Below are 15,236 nucleotides of genomic sequence, written 5' to 3'. Positions count from 1 at the left end.
CACTCCGTCGTCGCTGAACGTTCGTACATATTTGATCGGAGACACAGATGTGAGAGGCCGATAGTTCCGAAGTGGTTGTCCTGCTTCGTTAAATTTCCACTGAATTGGCGCCCTTGCTCTTAGTACTCCTCGACACGACCACGACGACTACCAAAGAGCTCTTCTTCGGGGTGGTCCGACAATACTATCGCAGTAAATAGCTCCGCATCCTCCACGCTCAAGCGACCGACAAAATCCAATTTGAGATGCTTAATCGATGAAAACGAGCGAGCTCGACGTGAAAAAAGTGCGTAGGCCAACCACCGCCACCAAAAACGACTTCCAGCTTCATCATCCGGCTGAAAGTCTAGCTCCAGAGCTAAAGCATGCGTTGTTTGTGTCAGCACCATCGCAGCACACAACGCTTCAACTGTTGAAGGTTCCGGATTGCCAGAATCATACGCCACTTCAGGTTCCCGGAACTGGTGAAAGTTTCCATCATCTAATCTGAAGTGGTAGTGGCCATTTGCGACATCGAATGATCGACGTGTCGAGTCAAACACAGATCTCAGTAGCTTTCCCAACAGAGTCCTCGCAATCCACCGACCTGCCTTAATTTCCGGATCGAATTGTAAGAACAGCTCGAGCCGAGAAAACCACACGTTTCCCTCCACAAACTGTTCCACGATTTTTACCAGCTCAGGCTCAATTGGTGCATCGACGATATCCGCAAGCATCGGCTCCAGCACGAATTTACAGCGAAGCTTTCCTGGCTCAACAGTCAGCTCTCCGGGGGTATTACTGTAGAAATCCCTCCACATCTCCTTGATCATCTTTTCTGCAGCCACGACCTCTAGAAGCTCATTCAACTGAGCACCCCCGCCTCCGGAAGAAAAGTCGACTCGGACGGGAATTTCTACTTCGACCCCTGGTTCCCCCAGCTTCAGGCTTTTGCCCAGCTCTGCAATCTGCTGCAGTGCCGCGCTATACTCGTGGCTTGCATTTTCATGTTGACCCGGTCCACAAAGCAGAATGAGGTCGTCCCGAGGAACGTTCCCGTTGCTGATAGGATTCGTCCCGATCTCGAGTCGAAAGGGGGTTTCTAACTGGAAAGCAGTCTCTGGGCTGTCGCTTTCGAACTGGAAAGAAGTCTCTGAGCTGTCGTCAACTACTTCACAGTAGTTGCTGAGTACGAAACCCAGAGCGGTGGTGTCAACCTGCGCCACCACCGCCAGCAACGCGAGAGCTTCCCGCACTTTCGTGATTATGGCCTCATGCGCGTCGATATCCGACTCATCTTCCGACGGTAGCGTCACGCAGAGGCGGCGGTTGGTGACAGTCCATGCACGCTGTTTGTTCCGCACGTCTTGGTACCGGAGCCGGCCCTTGAGGTGGGCGCGCCAAAGCGCGAGGAAACCCCATCGAACGTCCATGTAGTGTGGGTAGCGCATCTCGAAGTGAAGAGTTTTTATTTGAGTCAGTTTTTATTGGAATATATCTTGGACAGTAATTTATGTACTTTATGTTAGTATGTACCCATCTGGTACGACAGATGCCGAAGATCGCGGATTTTCGGAATCGATCACCGAAAGTCGTACCAGATGGGTACGTTTCTAAATTTGATTTAGAAATCGCTTCCAACCACCTTAAGTACCGCGTAACCTCCGCGTAACCCAACCTTCCTGCAACATCGCCGTGTGTTCTCAATGTTGCGCCAACGCATCCAACCTTCCTGCAACATCACATATGACTTCTCAAGGTTGCACCAACTACTGTCACCTTCTTACAATATTTGGATGTGTTCTCAATCACCAACGCATGACACATTCTTGCAACATCCCGCTCATACCGAATAACTTCAGTAATTAATACCCCGTTTATATGACATACACCCAAATCTGACCAATCATAAACCTTGATGGAGAAGTTTTTATAAGGAAATCCGATAGTTCAAGTCAACACGTCAGTCACTCCCCCCTCAAGCCTCAAGCCCCCAAGCGATCCCTTAGTTTCCACCATGGCGCCCAAGCTGCTGGCGTTCCTGACGACGCTGCTGCTGTGCGTCGTGGCCTCCACCACCTTCACCTTCGCGCAGGATGCCCCCGCCGCCGCCCCCGTGCCCATCAAGGCGCACGCCAGCCACATCCTCGTGGACACGGAGGCCGAGGCCGACGCCCTGAACGCGCAGCTGGGCGAGGCCTCCAACCTCTTCCTCAAGTTCGCGCAGCTCGCCAAGGAGCACAGCAAGTGTCCGTCCAGCCGCAAGGGCGGCGACCTCGGCACCTTCGGCCGCGGCCAGATGGTGCCGGCCTTCGACAAGGTGGCGTTCGAGGGCGAGATCGGCGTCGTGCACAAGGTGCAGACCCAGTTCGGCTGGCACCTCGTGCTCATCTCGCGCCGCCTGGACGGCACCGAGGAGCCGGACCAGTTCCGCGGCCTCAAGGAGACGCTCATGAAGGTCATGCCCTTCCTGGGGCCCATCATCCTCATCGGCATCATGGCTCTGGGCGCCAGGGGCAGCAAGGGCGGCCCGCGCGCGCACGCGTTCCACATCCTCGTCAAGTCGGAGGCTGAGGCCGACCAGCTGTTCAAGGAGATCGACGCCGCCGAGGACAAGAAGGCCAAGCTCTCGGAGCTGGCGGCCAAGCACAGCACGTGTCCGTCGGGCAAGAAGGGCGGAGACCTCGGCATGTTCGGCCGCGGCGAGATGGTGCCCCAGTTCGACAAGGTCGTGTTCGAGGAGGAGGTGGGCAAGCTCACCAAGGTGCAGACCCAGTTCGGCTGGCACGTGCTGCTCTGCGTCGAGCGTCTCGGCGACAAGAAGTCCAAGTAAGCTGCACGTGCGATGACGGAGGGAAACTTACGTATGGACAATAAAAAGTTACCCAAAGTTCTTGTCTCCTTGATCATTGCAAGGATTGACCTGCAGAATCAAACGGCGCAGCACGTGCCACTACCAATAGAATTGGGCACTATTACTATAGAATGAGTTGCTGATTGTCCGCAAAGCTCACCACTAACCCTTGTCTTGGTATCCAACGCTTATTGTGTATTGAGCAAGTTAGAACGAAACCTTACTGAGGTCGCACCAGGTGGCAAAGCTTCTGACACAGCCTTATTCCGCTTCGCCAAGCTGGGTAGCTCCTTCGACGCGACACTGAGGTGGTGAGCGTGCGCTCACGACTGTAGTTCAGGAGGTAGTTCGTCGTCCGTCTTCCAACGCTCCACGAAGATAATCACCTTTTCCACGCGCGTGCACGATTATGGGCAATCCTTGCTGCGGCATTTATTTTCCATGCCACTGATCGATTCTAAATCGTTCCGCCGCACGTTCCCCTCATCATCGATCATCGTTTCGCCATCGTGTATTCCAATGCGATAGAAGTGCGCATGGTGCAGCTCCTCCGGTATCCCGTTCACTCCACTCGCCAAAGCCTTCATGAACGTGTTTTTCTTCGTCGTGAAGTATGATCCCTGGAGCTTAGTCGTAACAACCAGGCGAACGATGGTTGGCTCACGTTGCGCTAAGTCCCGAACTCGGATTAGGATGCCTTTCATGTCATCGCTTGAAATTGGTCGGCTTCGGTAGTCCTTGCACTCCACCGAAACTCTCCCGTCTAACAAACTGGCATCGTACATGTCCTTATTTACAGTTCGATATATATCTCCCACATTCAGCTTCGCCTCTCAGGAAGTCGGGGAGTGTCTGGTTAGGGGGCGCGAGATATGGTACCGTAAGCGTCGAGAGTAGAGTCGCCACTTCATCGCTGAACTTTACGGGAAGATCGATATCCTGCTGCATATCAAACTCGTACAGCAATGAACGAAAGAAGTCCATGAAGCCGATACCGGCAAAGCCATTTCGATGGCTGGCCGACACGATTGCACCAGCCGTCAAAGCTTCCAACCGCATTCCGCTGTTTCCAGTTTGGAAAGTGTTGCCGAAATTGAGTTTCACGTGTCCTTGCTCCAATAGATTGAGTGCGCAGTTGAACGAAATGGGATAACCTTCTTCGTCTTGTAGCGCGCGTAGTGCCTGATGTTCACCCACATCTTTGCCGCCCATCAGCCAAAAGTATAGCAGTGGGTCGTCGTTCAAGTCAGGAAGTTTGGTCTGGCATATCCACGGATAGTCTTCGTCGTTTTTTACGAGATCACCGCGACTGGAGTCATCTCGTCTCGTACTCGGCATATCGTAGCTTGCTTTAGGCCGTCTACGAAGGGTAGCTTTTCCACCCGGCGGAATACTTAGCTGGAACTGATCGTCCTCTTTTAGTCGAGCGTAGTTTGTCGATTAGTTCGTTGCAGTCTTCGTAGACGTAGTTCTTCGCAAGAAATAGCCGAAGTTGGCCACAGCGAAATTCAAGCGTGTGCAATTTGACCCTTGCGATCTCATTGCCCAACACTGCAGCCATTCTGTCCATCAATCCGACCAAATCAGCGGTTTCATCGAACGCCGCAGAGTCATTGGGCTTCATGCCTTTCTCGCAAAAAGAGGTCGGCTGTGTTCGATAATCAATCGCAAATCAGGCCGCAGTAGATCAAGAAACGGATCTTGAAACCGTGGAAACTTGGTCAGCACGACACACCACAAGGTCTTGTCATCTCTACCTCTCGACTGCTGTCCATAGTTGATCAGGTTTCGTGCGGTCCCATTCGTTGAGCTCAAAATGACTGGAAGTCGAAATGAGCGGAAGACATTCCGCATAAACCGAAACTGGATGATTCGACTCGGCTCTTCTCTAGGAAACTCGTCCAGGAAAATCGCGCACTGCTTACCGGGCGCTCGCTTCTTCCAGGCAATCAGCGTCTCTTCCACCTCCCCACGTGTCGCCGTCTCAGCCATTGTTTCCGATCCAGTAAGTAACGCGCAAATCAATGCGTACGTCTGCAACTCACCTGTCGCTTCGATCTCGGATACGTCTCCAGACTTCATCTTTTTTTTGTCTTCCGTGTCCTTTGACACACATTGACCGAAAACGATTGATCGGGTTCGAAATGCAGTGTACACATACTGCACATTCACATCAACAACATCACAGACGATATAAAAAACGTCGATGTCATCACGAGCCATCAGATTGAACGCCATTTGCGTTTTACCCATTCCAGACGATGATTCCAAAACAATAAACGGGATCTGCTCCTCAGGGCTTTGCTGAACAGTGGCAACCGCTTCCACCACTTGAGTCACCTCGTCAGTATCTTTCAATCGAGCCGCAGTTGACTGGTAAGGTTTGACGAAAGCCAGGTTTTTCTTGTTCACACCCATTTTCTGTCTCTTGGCGGCCTCTTCGATATTCCCACCTTCGGATTGCCGCTTTCCGCGCTTCGGTACTATCACGACGACAGGAGCGTTCTCAAGCCTGCCACACGAGCCAATCGCCGATGCCATATCCAAAGGTTGATTCTTGGCGAAACATGTTAGGCTCTCGTAAGCCACGAGCTGATTTGGAGCAGTATGGGCGAGAGTTCCTCCATTCGCGCCGTAGACCGCCTTCAGCAGAGTTTCAACACTGTCGTTCTCCGTAAGACGGACCGAAGAGGCGACGGTATTCGCAAACGAAGCGCCAGCGTCTGCATCCCTCAACTCGTACCAAACCCGAGGAAGTTGCACAATGATCGGGTCGTCCTCGCTCTTTCCAGAAGCAGCCAGCTTGTCGCTGCGGCGCAAAGGCACCTCCGCCTTCTCGTTCGCATAAACTTTGAGGGTGGACGGGCGCAGCCCCCGAAGAATCGAATCACTGAGGTTTTTAGTAGCGAACACCGCGTCCAGGAAATCCACAACATCGGCGCCGTCAGGATGCTTCACTGTGTCTGTAGTGCCCGGGGGATCCGGGCGCTCCGCTCCCTCGGTGAACCGGAAGTATTTCCTCTGCTCCATCGTCGCGGGTGGCTCCTGGTGTTGCTGCAGTTCTTTCTCGACAACGCCGATTCATGCTCTTTCGTAAGACGATACTGGTCCCTAGAGAGCATACCGTAAGACAGCGTCTTACGTTTTGCAATCAACGCATTTTGATTACATCTTGATTTTAGTATACCAGTGGCTACATTGTATTTTGTCACTCAAAACGTAAGACAGTTTGTCGGACACCAGTTTGCGCCATATTATTGGTCAAAAGCTCTACTTGACGTGCAGAGCTACATGTGCATGCTCGGGCCAACTCAACCACGGCAGCGGTGCGGATGCAGGCTGTGCTGGTGGCACCTTTGTTCGCCAAGACGACGCAGTTGCATGGCGCGTAGGTCCGTCGACAACAGGATGATATTCTGGCTGCAGCCACGGCGGCCGCGCCAGGCCTTGCGTGAAGCCTTAGCGCTAAGGCTGTTCTGATCTGTTGCTCTTAAAATGCCACGTCCAGAGCTTTTCAGTGCCTGGATGGTAACGAATAGTGCCACGAGGGAAATATTGTAGGAGTTTTCGTACTGTCAGGTTGCAATGTACGTATCATGATGCGAGCAAGCCTTCCTTCAATAACGTGGTTAATTACGTAGCATAAGAGGCAGCGATTCTAGAGCGCTTATAACCGCGCCAGTCTATTGCTGTCTGTTAAGCTTGAATCTACGTAGTGTTTCCATTTCGGCTTTGTTGACAAGTTTCTAGAGAGTGCTCGAGTGTACATTCTAGTCGTTTGCTATTCAATGCACGCTCAAGCACAATTCAGTTCTCCGTGTACCAACCGCGTCGTGTCCTCCGAAGGGCATCTCCCTACTTACGCCGACTACGCGGCTTCATGGAAGAGCTCCTCGGACCTCATAAAATATGTATAATACGCACTTTCATTTGATGGACCTGGCATTTAGTAGGTCGCTAGTTAGGCCAAATAACTGTGATGCACTTCACATTACTACGAAATCGAAAACGAAACAAATACACGTTCATGCTGCCGATTCTGCTCGTCAGCACGGCTATCCGTTGCTGGTGCATGCCACGACGGCGGCGCAGACGGCCCGGCCAAGGGCATACACGGACAACACCACGCATAATATTAACCAATCACATGGCTAAATTTGATTTGTCGTCTAACTGTCTTACGAATGCTCGACACAAGTGAATGAAGTGCCGGATTTTTCTTTTTCCTCAAATCGTACTTGAGATATAAGTACGATGATTGGGACAAAACTGGGTGCCGTTTTGCCCAATCAAAATGAAAAGGATTGAAGCAAGTGCGCTCACAAAAAATGTTGAAATGATCGATCCCCCGATGCGTCTGAAATGGCTCAGATGGAACCTTTGTGAGTATCGAGAAGAGCCCTCGCGTGAAGATCAGGGTTCGCCAGCAGAACGAGACACCGTCAAGAACAAGAAAGAGGAAGCTGTAGAAGGAAGAAAAAAACAGTAAGACCACCACCAGGATTTTAACGGCCGAGGCCAAATAATGTCACTTACTACTAGCAAGTTTACTCCGTACGGCAAGAATCCGATCGATAGGGCCCCTAACACTTCTCATGGAGACAAAGTCTCTTAGCGTGGTGGAACGTCGCCAGTCCTTGCGACCCGTCAAGGAAAGGAAATGCGATGTACCGACTTCAAACTCCGCGCTGTGCAAGCTGGATCACTTCGCTTTATCCAAGATATTCGCATTTACTGCCCTTCAGTTCTTAGACAAGTTGTATGTCACTCGGTATGTGGCGCCCTTGAATCGGAAGACCTGTGGAATATCCAAGAGGAGATGTCCAGTAGTGAAGATGAGCAGAGTGATGAAAGCGAAGGGGATGCTTAATTCCGAGCGATGGTAGCAAAGCAGAGCAAGTTAATACTACTGGTAGTAGCTTGTCTCGTAGTATACGTTAAAAAGCTGAGGCTAGATTCGAGATGATCTCTAAGTATCAAATAGTTCTGCGAACCAGAATTTTTGCTGGTTGTGCAGCACTTTGGAGTAAAAAATACGCCGCTTTACTTCATTACATCACATTCATATTGAAATGCCCAGCTCACATATTTTCTACTTCATCTCAGCGGTAGCTCTCATGCTGATCTTCTCCTCGTGAATCTCACCAGGCCACCCGAACCGCTCTTCTCTCGAGCAGCAAGAAATCGAGAGATGCGTTGAGCCGCCAGCTGCGATGGACACCGTCCAGAACACGAAGTAGCGCTGAGGGAAGTCGAACGTGAGCATCTTGAGCAGGCTCACCTCGCTCGGGTTGCCAACGATAATGTAGCGTTGCTGGTCTTCAGGCGGCAACCGCCACAGTACGAACGCCGTGATGGCGAACAGCGGGTAGACGCGGAAGAACCGCTTCTGGAAGTAGTCAGCCAGTGTAAAGGTCCACGCACGAACGCCGGCACCTTGAGCCAGTAGCTTCATGCTCTTCTTCATGAACAGCCACGTCAGCAGGAACGACGACAAGATGAAGAACGCGTCGACTGCCACGGATCCGAGATGAAGCTCCGGCACGAACTCGCCTGAGTGTTGAACCACCACGAGCATGGCTGCGAGTCCACGGATTCCGTCGAGGAATAAAATCTTGGTGGGAGGGGCCTGTGCTGCGGCACGTTGGTAGCTGGGAGCATTTCTTCTGACGATTTGGTGCTAATGTTAGCATCCGTCTGAGGCTCCGAGTCCGATGAGCAGGGTTGCCGAATATTGCATTGTTATCTATTGCAAGCAAGAAGGGAGAATAGATAATTGAACATCAAACTAAACAAACCCGCAATAGAATATCGACATACTTCACACAGCAAAATAGATTATTGGTGCAATGTCAGTGTATTGATGGGTTACACACCTATCATTTACTCCGCGCTCTCAACAGTGCGCGCGTCCCAATAATCGGCATTCTGCCGCAGGAACAGCAGCATCTCCAGCGTGTACGGCTGCAGTGCGTGGCGCTGCAGCCCAAACGTGGCCCGAGCGATGCTAAAAAATCGCTCGACCACGTTGGACGTGGGAGGAATGGACGCCAGCAATTCGTAACATGGTTGATGCTCTTCCAGGCGCCGACGCTTTTGCAGCCGCTCCACGAAGGAGATGCTGGCCTCCTCATCCGTCTCTTCTTATTCGCCCTCGCCCGCTGGTGGAGCCGCCAAGAAGCGCTCCAGCGCCGCCTTCTCCACCCGGGTCAGCCGCTTGGCTTGCCCTTTGAGCACCTTGACGCAGCCCGCCTCGAAGTCGGGGCTGTGGACGATGTCAGCTCGCGGTGCTACAATACAATACAAACAAATTAATATTAGTAAATGTACCAATAACGCATAATAGACAAAAAACGTACCGAGATAACGGGCGTACGAGGGCTTCGCGGCAATGAGCCCGTCGAACCAGACGCGAACGTCGAGGAGGTTTGCGTCAGCGCCTTGGAGAGCCTTCGACACGGACTCCACGTCCTTCAGCTCGCCGAGCAGGTCCCGAAGCCGCCGCTTGGACGCCGCCGGGGGAAGGAGCTCGGCCAACTCGTCGTCCTCCGCGTCGATGAATGGTAGAAGCTCGAAGCAGCGGTTAATCATCGCAAAGGTCGAACTCCAGTGGGTTTGCTGGCGGATGATTGAATTGACTTGGGAAAACGTAAGTCCTGGACGCCGACGCTTAGAGAGTTCGCTCTTATTGGTTAAAATTGAGAATTGTCTGCTATCGACGGATCACAAAGCAAAGCAATATGCTGGGAAGCTGAACAGAGCTTTTGTGTCCTCGTAAGTGTTGGACGTATGTAAGCTATTAGCGCGCTGTGTATTGTGTACTAATTCATCTTTCACGCGTGTTTTGTCGTGGCTTGGTGTGCTGCCGACTTCGTGAAGGCCCGTGAGGGCGTGCGCTCCGCGTGAACGTCGCTGTTGCTGGTAGCGAAGCTGACAGCGTCGCTGCCACAAGTGATGTCGCTGTTGCTGGCGGGGTCGCTATCACTTGTGGTGTCGTCGCACCTCGTCGCGAAGATGTCGACGCTGGAGTCGCCGTTGCCGCTGGAGTCGTCGATGCCGCTGGAGTCGCCGTTGCTGCAGGTGTCAAAGCTGACGGCGGGGCGACATCTGAAGCTTGTGTTGGCGACGAAGGTGTTGCTGCTGCCGGCGTTGATGTCGCGGGCGGCGTCGATGTTGCTGATGGCGTCGCCGACTGGAGCGTGACTGCTGAAGGTTCGAGTGGACCATGAGCTGGGCTATTCTCCACAGCGACTTGACGCTTCCGCCGCTTGAATGGAAGCGACCGCGTGCCTGTGCCTTCAGCTTCGCGAATTAATATCAGCACCGGGTAAGCTTGAGCTGATTGGTTCTGCGCTTACGCTTACTCGGCTTTAATTGAAGTTTGTGATAGCCAATGTTGAACAGCTCGATGGCGTGAGGTTCGTCGCGAATTGGAGGTAGTGACATGCCTGTTTGTGCTTCAACTGCGTTACTTATGTGCCTCATCATGATAGACCACTCCGCCAAAGTCGCTTTCTTCTTTGGCGTGTCGAGATCGTCCGAGGAAATAGCTTTGTACGGAGGATAGCCACGTCTCGCATCGCCAAACCACCAAAATATCCACGCGCCAAGTGGATCGATACTGGGAAATTCAAATTCTTTCGGCAGCCTATGAAACTTACCACCCCATGAGTAGTAGGTGTGCGTTGGACCAGAAGAGGCTGGTGTTGGTTCTGTAGACCTAGTGCGACGAAGCCCCACCTCCAGCAAGAGCGCTTTAATTTCTTGGCGTAAAAGTTCCCGAGTAATATTACCCGCGGCAACACCTTTTTCCTCGAGCACCTTTTCCATTCGCTGTTCAAGCATTTCGGGGAGAGCATCTATAGACTGTTGCTGTTTGTCGAGCTTCTTGTACAGCTCAATATGAGGCGGTATCCCTACGGCTCCATCCATCTTGACTCTCCGACCTCCAGTTTCGAACGCAGATTATTGAGAACGGTAGGGTTTGTGAACACAAACGTCGACAGAAGGGGGTGGTTGGTAGACAAGTGGTTCACTAAAAAATCAGCGTGCTGGACAAGCGAAGCAAGACACAGCCTCAAAGTATCACTTAGGTTCAATTCGTCGACGAGTCCTGGAAACATCGCTGCAAGACACGACTTTATCTCGTCGTCCGAGTTATTGCGGAAGTGCGGTGGTAGGATGGCGAACTTGGAGTCATTCACAGGAAGCCCAGCAACAACACGCCCTAAAAATTGATCGCCCGCAGCTTCATATCGAAAGTATCTGTCTTGCACTCCACCCATAGACCACCCACACCGAAGACAAACACTTACAATGGACGGACCACCAGTACTTCCTCCGCAGGCAAATGTTGCCACACCTTTCCTCACCGACTGCGTGCCGTAGGTTTTAGCCACTCCATCTTTTTTCAGGAGATTTCCTAATGTCTTGCCGAAGCGAAGCTTTGGGTCAGAGCCCGGAAATAGTGGCCCTGGTTGCGCGCGCGGATTATATGCCCAATAAATCGCCAACGCTGTCACCCAACACGTAGATGGCGAAAACGGGTTTGCGTAAAGATGACGGGGGTCACGTGGGCCAGCACCTTCCTGATTGGTCTTGGTCTTAAAAAATATCGCCCCACCAGCGTCATCTTTGGCCAAAAGTGGTGCGTCTGGAGGGTTTGAACAGATACCGATCGACACATGAGATTCCACTGAGTAGTTAAAAAGAGATGCGAGAACCCCCCATCGTTGCGCTCAAGAGTAGACCAACACAGCTCCTTGTACAACGAAAAAGTCAGCGGCTGCTTGCCCGAGCGTTTAGGAGAGCTAGACTGGTTTTGCTCGGCCTCGAGTCGCTTGCACCTAGAAAAAAACTGCTTCATGTCATCTCCGTATTCCACAGGCAGCGCTACTCGTTTCAATCGATACAGATCCTTTATCGCGCTGCGGTAGCCGCTTAGAGTCGCCGATTTGGCTGTACTTCGTTTGTACACCAAAATTTGCTCGAAGCAAGCTGGAGTGAACTCTGTGAGGTTTAGATCATCATCGGCATCGAAAAATTTAGCTGTATTGCGATCCTCCAGCGTCAGCGCATACACTTCTCTGATCCGCTTCTTGATGCCGTTGATATTGCTGGTGTACTTCTTTCTCGTCTCTTTGGAGATGCATGCGTCGCGCATTGCCTTCACCTCCGCGACAGCGTCCTGCGAGCTTCCATCAGCCATCTTCGCACGAAGCGTTAGTTCTTGAAGTGATTTTGGCCAATCATCGTAGCGCTTATCGTTGGCTACCGCCGCTTACGCCTTCCCGTAAGGATGCGATCCTAACTGCCCCTATAGTGGACCTCAGTCAATGTGTCGTCCTCCAAGGGGTGGGAATACACCAATTCCGGAAATCATAAGCCAATCCGCCTACGTTTTAACAGGAAATCCCATATGTAACTTCCGTAAATACGAGAATTGTCGAAGGTCGGTCTTGAACCTGCAAGCACCAAAGTGTCAATTTCAGTTAAATCACACTAAATAACAAAACTAACAGGAAATGTACAAATACTAACCGGAGTTTTGCAGAATGGTGGAGGGTCCCCAGCTTTACCATCAGCGCCTGTACCATGTCGACATCTTCAGCGCATTCGCTCAGCCGGGCGGCGACGGCTCGGTTGAGTCGGTGGCTTGCACACCCGACAAGCGGGACGCCCATCAGCGTACCGAGGCGGCGGTTGACGCCGCAATTATCTCCCACCAGGAAGAGAATCTGGTCCAGGCGCTTCTGATAGTCGCGCGCTAGCATCGTAGCCAAGAAGGCTTGATGACTAGTCGCGGAGAAGTCGTCGGTCTCATCGTTGACGAGTGGTGCCATGTAGAGCAAGGGGCACCTCAGAACCCCATCAACCTCGTAGCACGCGAAGACGTGGGGGAATGGTAGCTAGTATACATATATGTAGAATTAAATCTACAAACTCGATAAAGTGGAGAGCATACGGACCTGTAGATCCGCAAACCTACAAAACTTTCAGGATTCTTTAGCTTATTCGGGAGAATTTTCTTCATCCCCAAAACGTACCCAAAGTCCCCTAAAATCCCCGGCACCCGTTGCTGCAACCAACTGAAAAATGTGTGACATGCTACGAGCACCCAGTCGTGACCAGCCATGACCAACAAGGCACCAACCATACCCTAGTAGCACCCATGTAGCACCCATCTGAACCCCAACTCGATAGAACCAGTGCCGATAGGTATACACCTGAGCTGTATAGCCGGAAGGAGGTGCTTGCCGATCGCTACGAATGGACGACGATGGACGCAGCTTGATGACACGGCGCGCGTCCTGCAAACAACTCGAACTTACAGAGACGAACTTACCTGCTTAAAACGCACTTACATGCTTGAATCGCACTTAGAGACTTGAAGCTGAAATCTAGATGTCACTTGGAGTGTGAGAGCACAAGTTGTTCTTCTTCAACCTCATAGACTCGCGAGCAGCCTTAGCACAAGTTGGAATGCACGAACCTCAGAGACCAGCAAGTATCTTGAGTAGCACGAACAAATATTGTGGCTTTCATCCGTTTTGGCAAATCGGGTGGTCCAAGATCCGATATATCGGGCCCGATTTGCTGGAGGGCTCCGATTTAGCAGGAGAGGCTGAGGGAAGCAAACTATATCTGGCCCGATTTGCGTCTGGGGGCTGCGAGTTGCGAAGCAGGGGCCAGAAATGCCGCTTTTCGCCGGCAAAAGGGACCACCGCGAAAACATGTCTGGGGCCCTCTCAGATCGATGTTGTAGCGGCCGTAGATGATCACACAGGTGATTTAGCTGGCCATAGTGCTATGATGTGGCTATATACAGTGTACTATTGTCCCCAATGTCTTGCAGTTCTAATGCGTCATGAGAGGTGAGGAGGTATGGCCAGTGGCCATACCTCCTCACCTCACAAGCTGGCCATTGGCCAGCTTGGAATGCCTCCCTTCTGAGCCTTATGCTACTAACTCAGGCCAGATATAGCTCAATTGGACTAACCGATCATGTAGGAGCTCCATTTTATATAAATCGGACTCCGAGATAACACGCCAAATCGGGCGGCAAAATATTTGAAAACCACAATACATTGATTCCAAAGTTGTTATCATCTGTTAGCTCCTGCTACCTTAATCTTGCAAGCACATACGTAGGTAGCGGTATCGCAGGCACTGCAGCGTCTTCTTGTCAAGGTGGCCCAGCGGTTCAGCTCCGCAAAAGATCTTGAAAGCAATCAATACATAGATACCACAGTTGTAGCTATCTGTGTGCACCCCGAGGCCCGACTCGTATGTTTGCACGCGCAAACTCATTTCAACGGTACTTGGTAGAAGGGGTATTAGCGTCTGCGCCACAGCACGAACACCAAGCAGGTACGAAGAAGAGCTACAATCGTAGATGGAAACCTTGCCTTTGGCGAGGTTTATCATGATTGAGCGCCAGTCGGTGTTGTTGCAGTTCACCGGAAAGAGCACAATCTCCGTTGATAGCCCCCTCATCGCCCGCAGAATGCTCGCAGTGTCGGCACCGACACTGCCGTCCACGACAACGCCCAGCGCCGAAGCGTCGAAAATGACGATGTTGGGATCAGGACCGAACTTCTTGAGCATCACCGTTCTCATCACTTCGTCCGTAATGCATTCCTTAGCAGTGAGGTCGAGTACTTGAGTCTGCATGTAAAAACAATTCACCACAATAGTCAGTAAATAACCATGGAAAATAACAGAGATAATGAGTGTACCTCGGTAGATAGAATTCCAATGGCTTTCAGCTTTTCCGGAAGCTCAGGGTCTTCTTCAACAGCAAAGCTCGGATTGGCGAGGCGAGAAACTTCTAGCTGCTTCATCCATTTCAACGTCTTCTCGATATGCTTCAGGACGTCACACGCCCGGTGCCATTTCTTCATGAGTGCGATAGTAGAATTAGCAAACACCCCAACACCGAGGATCTCAAGCGCGATGTCAAGTTCGCGAACACCGGGATGCTTCCGCTGGTAGGCCGATACCTTCGCCATGCACTTCTTGATCCGGTCCTTGGAGAACATGCGCACAATCTCTTCTGGTATCATCAACGGCTTGTTCGTGGGTAGCTTTGTAATTTCATGAGCAATAGGAGGTTTCTGCTTGCCCACGAAAACAAACAACTTGAATTGCAGTAGTTTTTCATGAGTCGAGTTGAACGTCGGGTTGTCTTCCAGTAGCTCGTACGCTGAAATCAGGCTGAGGCCATTTTCGTGCATGTTGGCATCCACTTCTACCGTGGCAGCATTCTCGCTTCTCTTTGACTTTACTGCTCGTGTCTTATGCTTGGGTCGTCCTCGAGGTTTGGGTGGGCTTTCAAGCCCAAAGTCACCTGTTGCTTCGCGAAGAGCCACTGCATGTTGTTGTTTCTTCTTGGCTTGAAGTG

The 15,236-nt window shown here is 51.6% G+C and overlaps 14 protein-coding genes across 14 annotated transcripts; 1 reads left to right on the top strand and 13 right to left on the bottom strand.

Moving 5' to 3' along the window:
• Nucleotides 1–119: 119 nt before the first annotated feature.
• On the bottom strand, nt 120–1,430 carry PHYSODRAFT_294440 (hypothetical protein; the record flags this gene model as incomplete). The annotated part of the gene is made up of 1 exon (XM_009518139.1): nt 120–1,430. One exon carries the CDS (start codon nt 1,428–1,430, stop codon nt 120–122), a length of 1,311 nt encoding a protein of 436 aa, XP_009516434.1.
• A 566-nt stretch (nt 1,431–1,996) lies between these two features.
• On the top strand, nt 1,997–2,812 carry PHYSODRAFT_358640 (hypothetical protein; the record flags this gene model as incomplete). The annotated part of the gene is made up of 1 exon (XM_009518138.1): nt 1,997–2,812. The coding sequence occupies one exon, from the start codon at nt 1,997–1,999 to the stop codon at nt 2,810–2,812; it is 816 nt and encodes a 271-aa protein (XP_009516433.1).
• An 810-nt stretch (nt 2,813–3,622) lies between these two features.
• Nucleotides 3,623–4,171, bottom strand: PHYSODRAFT_294438 (hypothetical protein; the record flags this gene model as incomplete). Its single annotated transcript, XM_009518137.1, has 1 exon — nt 3,623–4,171. The coding sequence occupies one exon, from the start codon at nt 4,169–4,171 to the stop codon at nt 3,623–3,625; it is 549 nt and encodes a 182-aa protein (XP_009516432.1).
• A 282-nt stretch (nt 4,172–4,453) lies between these two features.
• On the bottom strand, nt 4,454–5,863 carry PHYSODRAFT_294437 (hypothetical protein; the record flags this gene model as incomplete). Its single annotated transcript, XM_009518136.1, has 1 exon — nt 4,454–5,863. One exon carries the CDS (start codon nt 5,861–5,863, stop codon nt 4,454–4,456), a length of 1,410 nt encoding a protein of 469 aa, XP_009516431.1.
• A 2,062-nt stretch (nt 5,864–7,925) lies between these two features.
• Nucleotides 7,926–8,411, bottom strand: PHYSODRAFT_246318 (hypothetical protein; the record flags this gene model as incomplete). Its single annotated transcript, XM_009518135.1, has 1 exon — nt 7,926–8,411. The coding sequence occupies one exon, from the start codon at nt 8,409–8,411 to the stop codon at nt 7,926–7,928; it is 486 nt and encodes a 161-aa protein (XP_009516430.1).
• Nucleotides 8,412–8,716: 305 nt separating this feature from the next.
• On the bottom strand, nt 8,717–8,890 carry PHYSODRAFT_475997 (hypothetical protein; the record flags this gene model as incomplete). The annotated part of the gene is made up of 1 exon (XM_009518134.1): nt 8,717–8,890. A coding segment is annotated over one exon (174 nt), but the record flags the coding sequence as incomplete, so codon positions are not given.
• An 87-nt stretch (nt 8,891–8,977) lies between these two features.
• On the bottom strand, nt 8,978–9,424 carry PHYSODRAFT_246329 (hypothetical protein; the record flags this gene model as incomplete). The annotated part of the gene is made up of 2 exons (XM_009518133.1): nt 8,978–9,123; nt 9,193–9,424. The coding sequence occupies 2 exons, from the start codon at nt 9,422–9,424 to the stop codon at nt 8,978–8,980; spliced, it is 378 nt and encodes a 125-aa protein (XP_009516428.1).
• A 726-nt stretch (nt 9,425–10,150) lies between these two features.
• PHYSODRAFT_471963 (hypothetical protein) lies at nt 10,151–10,663 on the bottom strand (the record flags this gene model as incomplete). Its single annotated transcript, XM_009518132.1, has 1 exon — nt 10,151–10,663. One exon carries the CDS (start codon nt 10,661–10,663, stop codon nt 10,151–10,153), a length of 513 nt encoding a protein of 170 aa, XP_009516427.1.
• Nucleotides 10,664–10,749: 86 nt separating this feature from the next.
• On the bottom strand, nt 10,750–11,220 carry PHYSODRAFT_474642 (hypothetical protein; the record flags this gene model as incomplete). The annotated part of the gene is made up of 1 exon (XM_009518131.1): nt 10,750–11,220. A coding segment is annotated over one exon (471 nt), but the record flags the coding sequence as incomplete, so codon positions are not given.
• A 131-nt stretch (nt 11,221–11,351) lies between these two features.
• Nucleotides 11,352–11,996, bottom strand: PHYSODRAFT_473934 (hypothetical protein; the record flags this gene model as incomplete). Its single annotated transcript, XM_009518130.1, has 1 exon — nt 11,352–11,996. One exon carries the CDS (start codon nt 11,994–11,996, stop codon nt 11,352–11,354), a length of 645 nt encoding a protein of 214 aa, XP_009516425.1.
• A 376-nt stretch (nt 11,997–12,372) lies between these two features.
• PHYSODRAFT_413615 (hypothetical protein) lies at nt 12,373–12,726 on the bottom strand (the record flags this gene model as incomplete). Its single annotated transcript, XM_009518129.1, has 1 exon — nt 12,373–12,726. A coding segment is annotated over one exon (354 nt), but the record flags the coding sequence as incomplete, so codon positions are not given.
• Nucleotides 12,727–13,960: 1,234 nt separating this feature from the next.
• Nucleotides 13,961–14,506, bottom strand: PHYSODRAFT_477382 (hypothetical protein; the record flags this gene model as incomplete). Its single annotated transcript, XM_009518128.1, has 1 exon — nt 13,961–14,506. One exon carries the CDS (start codon nt 14,504–14,506, stop codon nt 13,961–13,963), a length of 546 nt encoding a protein of 181 aa, XP_009516423.1.
• Nucleotides 14,507–14,529: 23 nt separating this feature from the next.
• PHYSODRAFT_475000 (hypothetical protein) lies at nt 14,530–14,844 on the bottom strand (the record flags this gene model as incomplete). Its single annotated transcript, XM_009518127.1, has 1 exon — nt 14,530–14,844. One exon carries the CDS (start codon nt 14,842–14,844, stop codon nt 14,530–14,532), a length of 315 nt encoding a protein of 104 aa, XP_009516422.1.
• A 129-nt stretch (nt 14,845–14,973) lies between these two features.
• On the bottom strand, nt 14,974–15,204 carry PHYSODRAFT_463363 (hypothetical protein; the record flags this gene model as incomplete). Its single annotated transcript, XM_009518126.1, has 1 exon — nt 14,974–15,204. A coding segment is annotated over one exon (231 nt), but the record flags the coding sequence as incomplete, so codon positions are not given.
• Between the last annotated feature and the right edge of the window lie 32 nt (nt 15,205–15,236).

The sequence above is a fragment of the Phytophthora sojae genome (genome assembly GCF_000149755.1).
Source record: "Phytophthora sojae unplaced genomic scaffold PHYSOscaffold_1, whole genome shotgun sequence".
NCBI classification, from domain to species: domain Eukaryota; phylum Oomycota; class Peronosporomycetes; order Peronosporales; family Peronosporaceae; genus Phytophthora; species Phytophthora sojae.
Note: the sequence above shows the minus strand (reverse complement) of the source record. Positions and strands in the feature narration are given on the sequence as shown.